This window comes from Ipomoea nil, unplaced genomic scaffold (assembly GCF_001879475.1).
Source record: "Ipomoea nil cultivar Tokyo-kokei standard unplaced genomic scaffold, Asagao_1.1 scaffold2144, whole genome shotgun sequence".
In the NCBI taxonomy this organism is placed as follows: domain Eukaryota; kingdom Viridiplantae; phylum Streptophyta; class Magnoliopsida; order Solanales; family Convolvulaceae; genus Ipomoea; species Ipomoea nil.
In genome coordinates, this window is record NW_017618572.1 from 925,824 (window position 1) to 944,817 (window position 18,994).

Consider the following 18,994-nt stretch of genomic DNA (forward strand, 5'->3'; position numbering starts at 1 on the left):
TGTTTCTTAAAAGAAAACGAAAAAGAATTTCGATCAGCATTATAATTGGGTAAAAAAGAAAAAATTTTAAAGTCTTAATGCCAAGAATTTTTGAGTTTCTTTTTGAAAGGTAATAACGGAATCATATTAATAATCAATCAAATGCGAAATACTGGTCGAAAGTACAGACTCCCACGATCCGAACAGACATAAAATCAGTTGCTCGTGCTAGCACGTGAGCTGCTTGATTTGTTGACATCTTGACATGATGGACAGACACGTCTCCGATATCAATAGTAATATCACGACATTGCTTAACTATCAAACCATTAATGTTGTTTTGGTATGTGCATGGACCATGGTCCACCTTGCAATGTGGATCCTTGTCATAAATGGTGTATTTTTAGTATTAGCATTGTGAACATCTAGAATATAAATTGTGTTTATAAGTTTTGAGAATTTGTGAATATAATACATGGTCATCACAGATTGTAAATTTTAAAAAGGTAAATTGTGAAAATTTGTATGTAAATTGTGTATCTTTAGACTGGGGTCTACCTTGCAAGGTAGGCCCGGATCCACATAATAATTTGCTAGAGTAATGTTAGGTACCCTCATATTTCTCCCCCTCAAACCATCTCTCATGACATGACAACATCTAATTGGTAACTAAATGATATTTTTGATTAGTGGTGAGTTACTAATTTATGGGTACCCTAGGAATAGAAGCCACATCAGGAAGTAAAATAAAGGAGAGGAATAAAACATTTTCCTTGGGTTAAATATGTAGGTTTTAAGAATCTAAGCAAGTTTAACGTGGCGTTATTAGCAAAGCAAAGTTGGAGATTACTGACTCAACCTTTTTCAATTCGTTGATGACTCAATTATATAAGGCGAGATATTATCCTCATAGTCGTCGCACTGTGGAATGATCTCACTGTTTGTAGGGAGATTGACGGGCACCATTGTGATGACAAAGTTGAGATGCATAGCGTTATCTTGGTGTATTTGGCGAGAAAATTGTACATTATGTCTGTGTTTTCACTATTGTTATCATGCATATGTAACTATCATATATTTTCTTATTTTTTTCAATAATAATAATATATACACATTATATATTGGAGTTATATGTTAATTATTTTTAAAAATATATATATCAAATTTATAAAAATATTTTACATTGTTATTATTATTATTTACAATAATTTAAATTCCTAAAATCTAAATAAATTTAAAATTTTAATATAAAATATTAACATTGGACAAATATTTTTTGCCCATAAAAAAAAAATAGTATATATATATAATTTTTTTTTTTTAATTCCTTTCTTGTTTCTTCCTAACCAGTCGTCGACGCTCTGCTCCTCTTTCCTCTGTCTTCTTTTGCATTGCTTCCTCAGCTCCTGCCTCCACGCCCCAGCCAGCAGCTCCATCAGTCCATCAGAAATCTTCATCGAAGATTTGCAGATCCGCGGCCCATTACTCCACGCCTCCACCGACCACTGTCGTCCGGCTATTCTCCTCCGTGGCTCCGTCCGTTCACCGTTATATATTTATAGCCTCAGGTAATGGAACCAATATTCATTATTCTTAACTTTATTCTCTTAATTACTTTTCCCTAATGGCTAATTCCATAAAAATGATGATTGATAAATTTCAATTAGTTTGCCCTAACCTTTTTTTTTTTTTTTTAAATGTATTTTCGTATTGTATTTGTATGTATATTGTCTGTATTAGTGTATTCTGTAACTGTTTGATATCCGTATGTATTATAACCAATTATTCATAACAAAAGGAATTAGAAGAATAGCAGAATAGCTAAGTCTCATTGAATTAAGAATACATCATTTTGTCAACTAGTGTTAAATATTAGAGATTGTCTAGTGTTTTATTTCCAGAAATTATGCTTTGCTTATGTTTATCAGTTTATTTGTTTGCTGGAAAATTCTATATTTACTTGTTTAGATTATATTTTTTTTGGTTCAATTATGGAAAAATTCTTTAAAAGAAAATCAACTTTTGTATTTGAACCTTGTATTTGAACATTTTTTAATTCATTTTTACCTTTTCACAGCTTCTTCACCCCACTCAAAGGAAATTCTGGCTCCGTCCCTGGACCCAAGTAGCCAAACCGGGGTAAAATTGGTTGAAAAACGATGGCAAAGAGAGAACTCCAGGAGCAGTGGTTCCCCAGCAGTCTTCTAAATTCTTCCGATCCTTTGCCATCTAATTTATTTATGTGAATTTTCCATGCAATTAATCATTGAATTTTCTGTATGATAATTACTTGTTTTCATTGAGGTGAGTAAAAGTGTTCAATCATTCATCTGGAAGTTTCAAAGCTATGGAAACCTCAATAGTTGCAGCAACCGAAAGCAATCAACCCTCAGGTACTCTCTCCTTTGCAATTTACTCCAGTAATTTTTTACCATTTTAATTTAATTTTCTCATGTATAATTTTGGAAATAAATGAAATGATTAATTGCCTGTAAAATATTTACATTTTTTAGGTTCGGATTCGGATAGTGAAGTGAAAAAGAGGAGTTGGGAGCAGAGGGAAGCTCTACCTGATGAACCTAAATGTGTTATATGTGGTCGTTATGGTGAATATATATGTGATGAAACCGATGATGATATCTGTAGTCTTGAATGTAAAACGATTCTTTTATCCCGGATTGAAAAATCTCGAAAGCCAACACCCTGCCCGCCTCCAGTAAGATTTCCAGCTACTGATGATTGTTATTATGTTCGGGATGATGATAAAAAATCTGAATCTAAATGTCTGGCTAGTGATCAAGCTGAGTTGTTGCGGAGAAAACTCAATATTGTAGTGAAGGGTGACCTTGTTTCACCTCCCATTATGTCGTTTGGTTCGTGTGATGTTCCTCGAAAGCTTCTTGATAACTTGGAAGCTGCTGGATATGAAATGCCAACTCCTGTGCAAATGCAAGCCATCCCGGCTGCTTTAATGGGCCGGAGCTTGCTTGTTTCAGCAGAGACTGGTTCTGGGAAAACAGGGTCATTTTTAATTCCTATTGTTGCGAATACTGTGAAATTGAATCTAGCTTGTTCTGAGAGGAAGCAGAAACCATTAGCAATGATTCTTGCACCCACTAGGGAGCTCTGCATACAGATAGAGGAACAGGCTAAGGTGCTAGGGAAAGGTATGCCTTTCAAAACTGCATTGGTTGTGGGTGGTGATGCAATGGCCCGACAACTTTATCGTGTTGAACATGGGGTTTCATTGATTGTTGGTACTCCTGGAAGGCTTATTGATCTTCTGACGAAACGTGAGATTGAATTAGATAGTGTTTCAATGTTTGTTATTGATGAAGTAGATTGTATGCTGCAAAGGGGCTTCCATGAGCAAGTAATGCAGATTTTTAGGGCACTTTCTCAACCTCAGATATTGATGTATTCTGCTACGATTTCAAGAGAGGTGGAGAAAATGGCTAGCTCAATGGCAAAACATTTAACTGTTATATCGGTTGGGCAGCTGAACAAGCCTAATGGAGCTGTGAAGCAGCTTGCTATCTGGGTGGAGTCCAAACAAAAGAAGCAAAAACTTTTTGATATTTTGACAAGCAAGCAGCACTATAAGCCACCAGTTATAGTATTTGTGGGTTCTAGACTTGGGGCAGATCTCCTTTCTGGGGCAATAACAATTAGTACTGGACTGAAAGCTGTTTCAATTCATGGTGAGAAATCCATGAAGGACAGGAGAGAAATTCTAAGGTCATTTTTGGTTGGAGATGTGCCTGTGATCGTTGCCACTGGAGTGTTGGGTCGAGGAGTTGATCTCTTGAGTGTAAAACAAGTAATAGTGTTTGACATGCCAAATTCCATTAAAGAATATGTCCATCAGATTGGAAGAGCATCTAGAATGGGAGAGGAAGGTACATCAATTGTATTCATAAACGAGGAAAATAAGAAACTGTTCCCGGAGTTGGTTGAAATCCTAAAATCTTCTGGGGCTGCCATTCCATCTGAGCTTGCTAATTCAAAGTATAGTGTTGGCTCTTTCTCTGTTGGCAGGCATCAGAAGAGAAGGAAGTATGGAACTTGAAGTAGATTTATTTGCTTTATATCTTGTACCCCGATCCTTATACTTGTTCAATTTTCAAAGATTACAGTTCACGTTAAGGATACCTGAAGTGACTTGCTTGTGATCCTCAGAATTCTATTGTACTGAGTTATCGCTAATGGAGGCCCTGTGTTATTTGATATTGGGGCTGCCAAATGCCAGGATATGTGAAGCAGCCACTGGTACAAACTACAAAGAGAGGCAGCATACACCGTCAATCATAAATTCAAGAACAAGCTTGAGAGGGGGTAACCCCTGCCAAGTTGGCTAAGGATACAAACTTGTAACCACAAGGTCACGAGCTTGAATCCCAGCCTTCTTGGTATGAGCCGGTCAGCTATGGGTAACCTAGACTGGTTTACGTCTTTGTAATCCTTTGCCGGCTAGGGTCACAACTCACAAGGCAGGGTTCACCCAGTGCACATCTTCGGGTAGTGGCTGCAGGTTTTCCTCGGGCACCCCAAAAATGAAAAAGCTTGAGATAATCAATGGTTAGTAACATTACAATTGTATACATTTCTTGATCTTGTGTTAGTGTTGTGAACATAGCCTTAAATCATTAGTGAACCAGAGGATATTGCCTTGTCTTCAACTTCTGTTTATTAAACATGCCCAATAGATACACTGCAGGCTAGGTGGCTAGCCCATCAGTTTGTGTACTTCTTTTTCAACTAACTGCAGAAGGCACCACTTGATTGGTTTGTGGTAAATGCTGAGTAAGAGCATAATCAGACTCAACTATGATCCATGTGCTTGTTTATCCTGCTCTCCCCGGCCACTAAAAGTGAATTTTATTCTGCAGGATATGCCTTTAATTTGTTAAGATGAAGTTGTAAAAGGATGTGGCTTAAAAAAAACATTTTGTTTTGAGGGGCAAGGAATTAGGTCCACTGACCAAACTCACACCATATATATGCACTTAAATTATATATGTATATAGTCTCAAGTTGTATTAAGTTATTATTTACAGTATTTAAATTTTAGTACTGTAATTATTAACGTGTTTGAAGCAAAATCAGGCCGAATGCATTAAGGAATAAATAAGTGTGAAACACACAGTGGTGGAGTAGACTCCCACGACCCAAGAACAGACTAGGAACCAGTTGCTTGTGCCAGCATGTGAGCCATCTGATTTGCTGACCTCTTGACATGGTAAATTTTAGTACTGTAATTATTAACTGATTTTGATATATTGTATATTCTCTTTGTCAAGAAAATAATTATGATATAGTTATGGATGGTACTTTCAAAGTATCAAGTGAAATTTGTATTGATATATATATATATATATATATATATATATATATATGTAATGAATCTCATAATTCAACAATTTTCAGATTATTTAGCTATGATTTCTACATCGCAATACGCACGCCAGTGATTTTGCAACCTAAGAATAAGGCCGGTTTGGTTTGCGGAAAATATTTGAAGGGAAATGGAACTGAAATTTCATGCAAAAAAAATTATCGAGAAGATTAATTACATTGTTTGATTGGTGAAAAATAAATTACTGAGAATATTGATTCTGTTGTTTGGTTGAGTTTGAAATTGTAAAGAATAAAGAGTATAAAGACAATTATTCCCTACATAATAATAATAACAACAATAATAATAATGATAATTAAGAAAAGTTGGTGAGGGCATAATTGTCTTACTTGTTTTCCATGGGGACCATGGAAAATGTTTTTCTCATTTTTGAGGAAAATGTTTTCCATGAACCAAAGAAAAATCTAGTTTTTCTCAAATTCAAGGAAGACATTTTCATGAACCGAACATGCCATAAGGGTTAGAATTAGTCACCGTTGAAATTATTCATGCTTTATTAAGTACTGTACTGAAATCACCAATTTCATTAGAAACTATACTTCCAGTGAGTGGCGTTGGACCTCAGAGTCTCAAACACTAATTGTCACAAAGAAGATAGAGTAAGATAAATTAAGAGAGAATGATCAAGAAAACTGACAATAACAAACAGGTTATAGGTCACGAAACCAATTAAGTAGGAAATACCAGCTCCAAATTCTATTCTCCTAAAATAGAACATGACAAAATTAGGTAGCAATTCCCATTTTCATAAATTCTACAAATTTATACATCAATTTGCGAATGAAGAAAGCATTGGACTTGTAATAAAATCACCAAAACTTGTGTGACCGTCCCACATGAAATGAGTTTCAAATTCGTAAAAGTTTTTAGTGAAAATGTAATAATTTTTTTATGAGTTGATAAGTATTACATCTTTAAAAATATTAGTGAAAATATAATACTATGCTTGTTAACTCGATCAAAAAATTATTATATTTCCTGCCTCACATGATTATATGAAGCTTTAGTTCTCACAAAAAATCAATTGTAATAAAGTTTACGAGTCTTAATTCAATGATATATGATGCAGATCGATGCACTACTTGACATTGAACTTTTTGAATCTAATCTAATGGTATCATCGTAGTTAAGCACTAACAGTGTTGGATCAACTAATTTAATCACGTACGCAACTCATCAAGCTAAGTGGAATAATGTGTACAACTATACTGCAGGTTCATGAACGTACCATACTATACATATATATATATCTCATCCTAAATAAATCAATACTTGGCTAATACGACAACTAACTATGAAGCCACCTTATATTTTTATCACTTTCGGAGAAGAATAGCCCAGCAAGCTAAGTGCCTGCAGATTTTTATTATTCATCATCTTTTTTAGTTGCCCTAAAAGTTTCAATTCAGCCGCCATGCATGCATATATATATATGCATACATCACTATTGCACTACTTCTTCAACTCACTCCTCAAAAAATAAACAATAATTAACAAAACCTTACAGATTGATTATTTAATTTATATATGTTAAATAATGGATATTATATATGCTTAGCTTGTTAACGAGATTATAAATTGGGGTTCTAGTGGCTTAATTAGCATGCACCACAGCACATTCATCACTAAGAGATCAAATATACTAGCTAGGGTTTCTGGGATTAAGCTAGCTTTGATCATATCATATCACTGCTAAGTAGTAATTTAACCATGAGGAGTAGATCATGCAGCTTTAGTAGTTCATATAGTTGTTGGGTTGTATCGGTTGTGATGTTTTTTGCAGTAGCAAGTGGTCAGTTAACTACTGGTTTTTACGCGAATTCGTGTCCTAATCTCTTCAAAGTTGTCCGGAAAGAGGTTCAGAATGCCATCAAGAATGAGATGAGAATGGCAGCCTCCTTGCTTCGCCTTCATTTTCACGACTGCTTTGTTAATGTAAGGAATTGAAATAAATTTTATTGTTTTATTGTGATGATGGATTAGTTAGATATATATATTTTTTGGTATAAAAATAATATAATGTTCGTTTAATTTGTTGTATAATATACTGTAGGGGTGCGATGGATCGGTGCTTTTGGACGGAAACAGTACAACAAGCGAGAAATTTGCAGTGCCAAATTTGAACTCTGCAAGAGGATTTGAAGTGATAGACTCCATAAAGAGCGCAGTGGAGAGTGCATGCAGTGGAGTTGTATCCTGCGCCGACATATTGGCCATTGCCGCCAGAGATTCTGTTCTCTTAGTAACTTCACTTCATTCCCTACCCTATTCACATCAATATAATAATGCATGCATGCTTTATTTATAACTAAATACATTATGGTTGCTGGTAAAATAGTTAGCCTATCAGTCAATTTTGGCTTATTTGACCATTATTAACTGTTAAACAATCAAATCAATATGAATGTTTGATTAATTAACTTTTTTGCAACAACTTATTGCTCCAATATACTGAAATTCAAAAAGTTGTTCAAAATAATTTTTTTGATTAACTTTATCAGAAAATCATTTTGCATGTAATCAACTATCACTAACAGTTAATTTATCAAATGTTTTTCTACAATCAACTAATACAATTAATTAGTCAAACTTTAGCCCAATCAGCTAACAGCTATTTTGCAGAGCGGAGGGCCAACATGGAGAGTGTTGCTAGGAAGAAGGGACGGATTTTTAGCCAATTTCACAGCAGCTGATGCTTCTGTACTTCCCGGACCCTTCGATTCGCTCGACCAAATCATCGCCAAATTCGTCGCCGTCGGCCTAAACCTCACCGACATGGTAGCCTTATCGGGTAAACATTATATTCTCATTTCTCTCTCAATCTCTATCATCAACTCCGATCACATATATATATAACTCCGATCCGATCCGATCCGATCAGGTGCCCATACGATCGGCTTAGCGAAGTGCGCAGTGTTCAGCAACAGACTATCCAACTTCCAGCAAACCGGGTCGCCGGACCCCACCTTGGACGCCTCCTTGATTCCCGAGCTCCAAACCACCTGCCCCTCCAATGGCGACGGCAACAACACCGCCCCTCTCGACAGAAACTCCACGGATTTGTTCGACAATCACTACTTCAAAAACTTGCTCATCGGAAGAGGCCTCCTTCAATCCGACCAAATCCTCTTCTCAAGCGACGCTGCTCAGAACACTTCCAAGGCCCTTGTTCAGACCTACACCAACGATTCCAATCGCTTCTTCGCTGATTTTGTGACCTCCATGGTTAAGATGGGAAACATCAGCCCTCTCACCGGCTCCGATGGGGAGATCCGAAAGAATTGCAGAACCAGGAATTAAATAATAAACCCACTCACTCACTCTCTCTATATATTTACTAGTGTTTCATATTTGGTGTAGTGTGATTTTACTTGAATATTGTGTGTTTGAAATAATGAAAATATAAGGTTAAGTTTATTTTACAACACTCCCTCACTTTTTAAGATATCATATTTATACTTTTATTCATTTTTGAATGCTACTATGTGGTCTAATGGTATCCGAACTGGACCCATTTGGAAGGTTGTGAGTTTGAGCTTTAGTGGAGGCGTTATTAGCTCTTTTTGCTCCACGTCTGAAATACACACAAATATGCAATTAGATCACTGAACTCAAAAAATTTACAATTTGATTCCTATACCAACTAATACCATGCAATTCTTTCAATTTCCCATGTTTCCAAGTTCTCGACCAATTACCTTGCTAATTGGCTGCCACGTAACATTTTTAATTGCTCTTGTCTTCGAACCCACTCCCCAGAAGTAAAAAAAAAAAAAAACTAATGATTCAATCCAGGAGATCTTGAATATATTGTTGTTTTCCGATCGAGAATTGAAATGCCCAAAGTCTAGCAAAATTTGGTGTACTCAGATGGAAATTTTGTGCTTCTTGATGATAGTTTCTTTCCCTATCTTCAAAAGTTTCCTCAAAAGTCTCCCGAAGCTTATGATAGCTTGCAATTTCCTCAGGAATAGGGATGACAATGGGTCGGGTGTGGGTCGGGGAGGACTACATCCATCACCCGACCCACCATATATTTTCTCCACCCACCCCCACCTCCAACCCGCATCGGGTGGACTTTTTCAAAACCCACCCCCACCCCCACCGGGTGCGGGTGCCCACTACGGGTACCCACCACTTATCATCTTATTATGTTTTTCAAAAAATAATATTTAAATTATTTACACATAATAAAAAAATAAAATCCATTAGTGATACTAAAACATAAATAATGGAAATATTTAAATATAATAACTAAATTGTTAATTTTTAAAAATAAACTTAGTAGTTTTGATATAAAAAATAGTAAAAAGATACACGAGTTATATAAACTATTATAAATAACTACATACTAGTACTTTTTTTACTATTATATATATATATACACACACACATGGTGGGTCGGGTGGGGTTCTAGGCGGGTCTTGTACATAGAATCCGAATCCAACCCGACCCACCGCGGGTTTTCTTTTTTAAGACCCACCCCCGACCCACCACCCACCATCACCCAAAAAAACTCGATCCATGCAGGGTGAATTCGGGTGGATATCCACGGGTCGGATTGAAATTGACATCCCTACTCAGGAATGATGGGGTTATCTTGATTTCTTCATCTGAATTGTTAGAGGGGCTTTCACCAGTTGGGAGATTTTTTTTTATTTTTATTTTTTGAAATACAAAAATAGGATACTTTTTGTTGGGATACAAACATAGGGAAAACAACACCAAAGGATGCATTTATACTTTTTTTTTTCAACATGCATCTCAAGAATGCATTATTCTATTTTATATATTTTTTTCTTAACAGAGTACGATACATTATACGGGGATAATACAGTAAATAAATATATATGAATATATACAGAACTTACGTATTATAAATACCCTAAGTAATAAATAAATTTGCCATGTAATTAATAATTGATTAATTCTTGATTTTTTTTTTCAAAATAAAAAATATTTAATGTAAATAATATTTTTTTAAAAAATGCTTCTCATATTTATTCATTTCTACGTATATGTTAAAAGATGTAGAAAATAATTACATTACATAAATTACATTAAATAAGTATATAACATTACGTACTACCATAAAAAGTTCGAATTTTAAATGAAAAAAAAATTATTTTCGTTATTTTGAAAGAGAATTTGCTTCTCAAATTAAGGCATTAAGTCTTTTATATCGCTATTTTGTTCCAACGGGTCCTGGTTCCAGGCCCGCTCGCATCAATGAGTACTCTCAGCTGAAACTATTGTGGCTTGGGCAGTTCATGAATTGTTCGCGAGCTCACAGGCCTAGTGGCCAGTAAGAAACCCAATGTGGTATTTTTGATGGAGACGAAGGTTAGTCGTGCTCAGGTAGAGAGGTTGAGGATACAGCTGGGGTTTGAGGGTAGCTTTGGTGTGGATCCGGTGGGTTGAGTGGAGGATTGGCGATGTTGTGGAGGTATAGTGACATGGTTACGTTGTGGGGATATTCTAGGAATCATATTGACCTTGTTATTTCCTGCCATATCAGCTGGATTGGCGACTAACGGGGTATTATGGTTATCCATAGAGGGGGATGTAACAACCCAAAATTTTATTTTATAAATCCAATTTTAAGAAATTCTGAAAATAGTCATTTTCACTCCATTAAAAATTTTTGCGATCAATTGGTGTTTGAATAAATTATTTTTGTCACATTTTAAATTAATTCGACACCAAAACTTATTTTATTCGAGATTCCTAAATTTTCGGGTACTTCGCGTATCAAGTTTTAAATCGAGAAATCAATCTGAGTGAAACCGGGAAAATTCAAAAAGGATTTAAACAGGGGTTCATCTAGATAGCTTTTTGAGAAAATTCATTTTCAACCCCAAAGTATTTAAAATAGCATGTATAGTCTATGGTTCATGTTGCAAGGTGGACCAAAGAGGCATTCTCCTTGTCTGATCTTTTCTAGAACTACCACCAAATTACCATTTTGCCCTCCACCAATCATTGAGCATCCTTCTAGGATTTTGAACCCATATATAAGCAATATAAAGCCAACTTTTCTCCTGATTCCATTCTTTGTCTTCCCACCCAAGAGCTCATCAAGAGAGAAAGAAGAAACACAGTGAGTTTTTGGTTCATTTCCATCCTTGTTCTTCTAGTTTCATCTCTTTAGCTTCTATCTTTGAGTTCCTCCTCTTAAGTGTTGTTGTTTGGCTTGTTTGAGTCATCTAGGTGGTGAAGGGGGTAGTGGTTGAGTTGGGAAGAAGAAAGAATCCAAGCAAGAAGAAGAGGCAACAAGAGGTATAACCCCATAGACTCCCTCTTAGATTTGGCTCTGTGAAGCCTCTTTATTGAGTAGAAATGAGTAGAAATCATGGGATTTTGTTGTGTTTATGCTTGAAAGTGATCTAGTTTTTAGTCTTTGAGTTGTTGAGAATGTTTTGGACTTGTTTGGATTGAGTTTGCAGATGAAAATGCCATCTGGTGCACACACAGAGTGCACCAGATCAGACCAGCGGCCTTAGCCGCGGCCCATCAGGAGGGCCGCCGCCTAGACCCGATGGTGTAACGTGGCACATGGGGCGGCTCTTGAGGAGTCCCGCCCCAGGTCCCTGAGTATTGATCTGAGGAGATTTTTGTGCAGTGGCCGGGCCTTTGTGGCTCAGCAACGTGTCGTTTCGGGCCGAGTGTTACGGGCCCTTGTGGCTCGGCTGTTCGGGATCGTCTCGACCCACGTTTTGGCTTTGATTTCGTGGAATTTGGATAAAAAATGAGTAAGTTATGAAGGAATTGTGAAGAATTTGCTACACAGTATAATTTTTGCTAAGTTCACTGTGTATAAGAAATGCTTGATAATGTGATCTGTTGATATTTTTGTGTTGAGTAGAGAAGCATGATCCTTTGAGAATATGATTTATTATGAAAGCATGACTAGATTATGATATTTGATCAATGAGATTCGAAGCATATTTTGTTGTTAGAAATGTATAGAATTTGCTATATTGCAAACCGAGCATGATGTTATATTCTTGAGTACTTCATGTTATTTTATACATGGTTTAGAAGCATGTTATAGAGTATTTGGCATCTCACATATGTTATATTTCAAAAATGCACAAGGGGTCAACGTGAGCCCAAGAAATATTTTAAAAAACCATAAGCATGTTGTATATCATTCTTCGATGCATTGAGAAGTAGTAGAGTTGTTGTATGCATGTGATTGATGCATGAGAGATATATCTATGTATTATCTAAATTGGTGAGGTTTTGGAGGATACCGGTTGGACTATGTCCTCTCGGGAGATATTTATGGACATTGCGGTCCCAGTACATGTAACGCGGCGTATTCCCACGTTACGAGGTTGGAAACTGCCCGCCAGGCTTGGAATCCTGGTCAGGGGGTGTGCACACTTAAAGTTTGATACCTGATTTCACAGTGCGAGAACCACGAGATTGGTTCCGTAGACGGTAGGAGATATTGGGTCGGACTTACGCCGTTCCCGATGGGGCAATTCACGCTTCGGTGAAACCCTGAGCCGTCTATGAGCGAAAAGAAAAGAAAGTGAGTCAATAGAGGCTCAAAAGAAAGAAAGTTAGTCAAGAGAGACTCAAAAGAAAGAAAGTGAGTCAAGAGAGACTCAAGAGAAAGAAAGTGAGTTAAGAGAGACTCAAGAGAAAGAAAGCGAGTCAAGAGAGACTCAAAAGTAAGAAAGAGACCTTCACAGAAAGTACTCTATTTTTTTTTATAAAGAGTGTATGAGTATATATATATATATATATATATATATATATATATATATATAGTATTGCACGAGATTGCATATGAGTATGATTATAGTATTACACGAGATTGCATATGAGTACGAGTATAGTATTGCACAAGATTGCATATGAGTATGATGTATAGTATTGCACGAGATTGCATATGAGTATGATGTATAGTGTTGCACGAGATTGCATTTGAGTAGAGTATCGCTTGAGATTACAGAATGAGAATGTTGATTTAAGATTGTTCATCGAGCATGAATATTTTGTTATATTTGAAGCCTTGTATATCAAGTTTATGTGATAAGAATGTGAGAGCATGAGAGTACCTGTTATATGGTTTATTAACATGATTTTACCTGTGAACATGAGTTGCTTGTTAAATTTATTGAGAAGTTTATATGTTGAATTATTTAAGCGTTCAGTCTTATATATATAAACATGCCAGTTGATATTATAGGTTGCAAGCATCTAGAAAGTATATGATAGCTTTAAAGATGTATATGAGATGAGTTTGTTGTTATAAGAGAAATCAAATGTTTTCAAAGTATGCTATAACGCTTTACAAGGTTGAGTGTGGTTATACTTAGGTTCGTGCTAACGTGTGTTTTCCTATTTGTCTATGTGTTGCTTGCAAAACCCCTTTCAGGTGGGCCCAGCAGTGAGAAGAGATTGAGTTAGATTAGTCTCTTAGTTTGAGATGTCTAAACTCTAGTTATGTTGGTGACGTTGTTTCCAGATTTAGACTCTTGGTTATTATTATGATGAGGATGATGATGTAGACTTTTGGGGTGAATTTTCCCCCCTTATATTTTATAGTATTTATTATGGGAGTTAGATTTTTATGTTATTTTTAGTTTTACCTCTTAGCTTGTGCAATCACCACGAAGTGGTGGTTGTGGCGGTGACATTCTGATATGAACCTAGTCCAAGATTCAAATAATATGGAATATTGTCCCAAGATTACTCTCAATGCAAAGATAGAGATGGATCAAAATATCTTAAACCTCATGAGAAACTCTTTGTCTCGAATCCTCAAAGACTTGGAAGAATCCCATTGCAGCTTCAAGTACCTCGATGATGCAATCTTCAATCAACTAGAGTCGGATCTAGTTTCCTTCGATTCAAGAACGAGTCCACGAACATAAATCTAAGGTTGAAGAAAGTAAGATTGATTCGAGTCCACGAATCAATTTGCTAGTCGAGTCCATGACTAGCCACTAATTGAGTCCACAATTAGCCATAAGGTTTCTTACACAAGTGCAAAGAAAAACTTAAGAATTTTATTGAATGAAAGCCTCCTTAAAACTGATATGGATGTGCCCTATTTATAGGTATAGGGCAGCATTGTAATCCTAAATACAATGAGAAAAAGAGTCCTAAACCTAATCTAGAAAGCAAGTAATTATAGTCCTATTTAGAAAGGGATTTAAGGAATCCTTTTCTAAATACAAAAAGAGTCCTAAACCTAATCTAGAAAGCAAGTAAATATAGTCCTATTTAGAAAGGGATTTAAGGAATCCTTTCTAAATACAAACTAGTGTTTTCTCTTTAATTCCAAAATATTTAAAATAATGATGACCACAAATAATAAAGCTGATTTGGGTCTTCGATCTTGTGATTGGCCCAATTTGTATTCTTAATGGATCTTCATTATGTTGGGCCGCATCATCCTCCCCTTCTTGAAAAATGATTCGACCTCGAATCTTCTAAACATTGTCTTCGATTTGTGACATTACTTGAAACGGGCCACTTATAATACTTTCCTCTATCGAATGGAATTTTTATTGGACTTTCTTGTTTCTTCCACCATTGATGCTTTAAGGATGTAGTTATGGGCCTTGTGATGAGCCCACTATTTACCCTTACTGGATTCCATGTGTACTGGTTCCTATTACATTCCCACTAGTTATCTTTTTAGTTATTATTTTCGCTGCTTAGTTTATGTTAATGTTTGGATTAGAGTTGTGATTAAGAGATAGAAAAGTGGGGTGTTACAAATTGGTATCAGAGCGGTACGAACCGCGGGAAACTTAGAATGTTTGACCCTTAAGATTGAGTATAGAAACTCTAAGTAAAAGTCCTAGGAAGGACAAGTTAAGGAAAGACCTCTAAGTTGAAGTCTTAAGAAAGACAAGATAAGGAGAGAACATTAAGTGGAAATCCTAAGAATGATAAGATTAGGGAAAGGGCCCTAAGTGATGAATTAAGAAGAGAAAGCTTCGAATTCAGTGATTAAGTATGAGAATCGGAGTTAAGAGAAACTCTAAGTATCAGTTAGTAACGCGGTGAGGTCGTGAGTTTCCTTGCGTTTGCTTATATGTTTTTGTGCTTTATCAATGTGTTTAAAGTGCTTTTGCTTATCTTTTGAAAGTAAAGTAGCGAAGTAAAGAGAGAAGTTGAAAGAGAAAAACCAGGAGTTTGAAAGTTAAAGTTTAGAAGAGAAGTTGTTCTTGTTAAGTTGTTGAAGTATACGAGAATAGATGCCTTTGTTGCTTTGTGTGCTTTGCTTGCTGCAAGTTTTGTCTTAAGATTAGAGAAGTTAGAATCAGCTAACGTTTAGTCGTGCTAACAAGAATGATCTGTTCTGGTCATGTTCAAAGGGTTTCGCGATGCCGCCGCGAAGAGTTAGAGAGGAATCTCCTCGCTCCTCAGGACCTGGAGCGTCGTCATCTACAGACTTGACCGAGAGCCTGCGCCAGCTCACCCAGTTGACTCAGACCATAAGAGCTGTCGTACTCAATGGGAATAACGGTGGTGGTGATGTGTCTAGGAAGATCACGGGACGTAATCCACCGTGTTACTTGGGTCAGGAGGATCCAGAAGTTCTCGAGAGTTGGATCCGCACGTTTGACAAGCTGTTTGACGTGGTAGGATGCCCAGAGGATCAACGAGTAGAGGCTGTTGTGTACTATCTACAAGGAGAGGCCGATCACTAGTGGGTCATGGAGGGACCGACTGTTCGGGCAAGAGAAGGGTTTGACTGGGAGATGTTCAAGATGGTATTGAGGGAGAGGTTCTACCCAGAGCATGTCAAAGTTGCTAAGTATGAGGAGTTCTTGCATCTCGAGCAGGGAAGCTCGACTATCCCGGAGTATCATGCCCGCTTTGTGGCACTAGCTCGATTCGCTCCTACCTTGGCACCTGATGAGGCGAGTAGGGCTAGCAGGTTTATCCGGGGGTTGCACTATGATGCTCAGAAGTTTTTTTCAGTAGCGAGATTTGCAACTTTGACTGAAGCCTACGATGCAGCTGCTGGTTACTCTAGGCTTCAACAGTTGCATCGAGATGCCATGCAGGGAATGAAGAAAAAGAATGAGGGTGTGGTTTCACAGTCGAACAAGGGGCACAGGTTCAATCCACGAGCAGGTTTGGCAATCGAGGCGGGGAAATGAGGAACATGACTATGAGACATGGAGTTGGAGCTGGAGGACCACCGAGTTAGAGAGTTTCGGTATGCCCGAGATGTGGCAAGGACCATCCTAGGACCACTTGTGGAGGATTGCCCGTAGTTTGCTTCCAGTGTGGGAAGCCGGGCTATAGAGCCGCTATTTATCGTTGCCCGAGGACGGAGGGATCCCATGGTACGATCCCGAGCCAGCCACCCAGAGGTCTGATCAATCAGGCGCAGAATCAAGCTATGAGACGTGGTTATCCACCGAGAGGAGGTCCGCACAGAAATGGGAATTATGGACGAGGTGGAGCGCATCAAGGACGTACCGAAGGAGCTGGACCAAGGAGGATCATGGTCATGGGACAGACTCAGGCTGGAGGCCGCAATCTCGAGAAAGGTTACACTCTAACTTGGAATGAGTGTGTTGATTCTTGCATGAATGCTTAATTGGATGTGTATGCTTGAGAAAATTTGTTACAAGTTGTTGCAAGTTGTGGGAAGATGTGCTAGTTTAAAATTTTGGGAACTTAGAAGTTAATTGAGAATTATCTTAGAGAAAAGCTTAGACTTGAATGTTATGAATTAACAAACAAGATATTTGAAGAATGGAAATAAGTGTAAGTAGGGATAAAATCGTTAAGGAACGATTAAAGTTTAGTTAAGAGAGTTGTTTACCGAAGTAGAAGTGAAAACGGGGAAAACGAAAGAAAGAAACGACGAGAAAAGATTTGCATAAGAATTTAATTTAATTTTGAATTGGGACAAGCAATTCCCGGGAGGAATTTGAAAGTCAAAGGATTGTTTAAGAATCGAGAATTTTTAAAGTCGAGGATTACATCCAATTTTGAACCGATTTGAAGATTTGACAAAGTCAGAGGACTGATTGCAATTTGGAGCTGACCTGGATACCCGACCCGGTGGTGGGTCTAGGCCACGGGCCGGAACGGGACCCGTTTCGTGTGACGCAACGTGGTCACAGACCACGTAATGGTCCGTGATCAGAGGCCGTGTCAGCCTCGCTGACACCGGGCTTTGGCGCGGACTACTTGGAGGGCCGCTGCCAAGCCCCTTCACCCAACCCTGATCAGTTTTTCTCCCAAACAAAGCATTGGAAATTCATCGTCTTTTTCTTCTCTTCTTCGCCGCTCACTGCCTCAACCCCAACCAAAAACCTATCTCCTTCAAATCTCCACTTTTCTTCAAGGAAATTACAAAAGTATCTTCCCTAAACCACTCTAAGTACAAGAAAAATACTAGTTGGGTACAAGAAAAATATGCAGAAGATTGCATATGAGTATGATGTATAGTGTTGCACGAGATTGCATATAAGTATGATGTATAGTGTTGCACGAGATTGCATTTGAGTAGAGTATCGCATGAGATTACATAATGAGAATGTTGATTTAAGATTGTTCATCGAGCATGATTATTTTTTTTTTATATTTGAAGCATTGTATATCATGTTTATGTGATGAGAATGTGAGAGCATGAGAGTACCTGTTATATGGTTTATTAGCATGATTTTACCTGTGAGCATGAGTTGCTTGTTAAATTAATTGAGAAGTTTATATGTTGAAGTATTTAATGAGGGAGGCTTGGGAGTCCCTGAAAAGTTTAAAGTCTTAGTCACTACTCCCGTGGGTAGTGATTAGGGATTTTAATGATCTGTTGGCTCAGTCAGAGAAGAGGGGGTTACACCCACATCCTGAAAGCTTGTTGAAGGGGTTTAATGAGTCCTTGGTGGCCTGTGGTCTGCTTACTATATCTATGGTAGGCTATCCGTTCACTTGGGAGAGAGGGCGATGGACGAGGGAATGAGCAGAGGAAAGGCTTGACAAGGCTGTAGCGGAGGAGGCTTGGTGTGAACGGTTTAATGTGGTTAGGGTGTTTAATGTCCCTACGTATGCTTCTGACCATTCGGCTCTCTTCATGTATGTGTTTGCACATGTGGAAGGGGGCAGGGGAAGAGGCTCTTTTCATTTCGAGAATGGCGGGCTGCTAGATGAGGATTGTAGGGATGTGGTTGAGGGTGCATGGGGCCAATCTGTAGCAGAGGTTACGCCGTTGTGGGATAAGGTTAAGGGGGTGGGGTGGTGATAGGTTTAATAAGTTTGGAAAGACTATTGAGGGGGGTTAAGAGAGAGTTGGAAGCTTTGAGGGGGTTGAGGGATACAAGTTCAATAGGTAGGCTGAGGCAGTTGGATGTGGAGTTGACTCGATTGATGGATCAAGAAAATGCGTTTTGGAGGCAAAGAGTGAAATAACATTGGCTTCGCAATGCTGATTCTAATACCAAGTATTTTTATAAGTATGCATCAACGAGAAGACGGATGAATTGGATTGTGAAGTTGAAAAATGGTGAAGGCGAGTGGGTGGAGAGGGGAGCGGTTAAACCTATAATTCTTGACTACTACATGAATATTTCTCAGTCCAATATTGCGGAGATGGAGGAGGAATTTGAT

General features: G+C 37.7%; 2 protein-coding genes across 2 annotated transcripts; both read left to right on the top strand.

Moving 5' to 3' along the window:
* The first annotated feature begins 1,323 nt into the window (after positions 1 to 1,323).
* On the top strand, positions 1,324 to 4,737 carry LOC109148850 (DEAD-box ATP-dependent RNA helicase 41). The gene is made up of 3 exons (XM_019296606.1): positions 1,324 to 1,547; positions 2,057 to 2,372; positions 2,493 to 4,737. Exons 2-3 carry the CDS (start codon positions 2,327 to 2,329, stop codon positions 4,046 to 4,048), a joined length of 1,602 nt encoding a protein of 533 aa, XP_019152151.1. The 5' UTR covers positions 1,324 to 1,547; positions 2,057 to 2,326; the 3' UTR covers positions 4,049 to 4,737.
* A 2,276-nt stretch (positions 4,738 to 7,013) lies between these two features.
* Positions 7,014 to 8,835, top strand: LOC109148852 (peroxidase N-like). Its single transcript, XM_019296607.1, has 4 exons — positions 7,014 to 7,330; positions 7,449 to 7,637; positions 8,018 to 8,186; positions 8,277 to 8,835. The coding sequence occupies exons 1-4, from the start codon at positions 7,106 to 7,108 to the stop codon at positions 8,693 to 8,695; spliced, it is 1,002 nt and encodes a 333-aa protein (XP_019152152.1). The 5' UTR covers positions 7,014 to 7,105; the 3' UTR covers positions 8,696 to 8,835.
* Positions 8,836 to 18,994: the final 10,159 nt, after the last annotated feature.

Bases quoted from the DNA above. Each gene is read 5' to 3' on its own strand.
- LOC109148850 (XM_019296606.1), top strand. From the start codon at position 2,327: ATGGAAACCTCAATAGTTGCAGCAACCGAAAGCAATCAACCCTCAG. The intron at 2,373-2,492 runs GTACTCTCTCCT...TACATTTTTTAG, and splicing joins CGAAAGCAATCAACCCTCAG to GTTCGGATTCGGATAGTGAA.
- LOC109148852 (XM_019296607.1), top strand. From the start codon at position 7,106: ATGAGGAGTAGATCATGCAGCTTTAGTAGTTCATATAGTTGTTGGGTT. The intron at 7,638-8,017 runs GTAACTTCACTT...GCTATTTTGCAG, and splicing joins CCAGAGATTCTGTTCTCTTA to AGCGGAGGGCCAACATGGAG. The intron at 8,187-8,276 runs GTAAACATTATA...CGATCCGATCAG, and splicing joins CGACATGGTAGCCTTATCGG to GTGCCCATACGATCGGCTTA.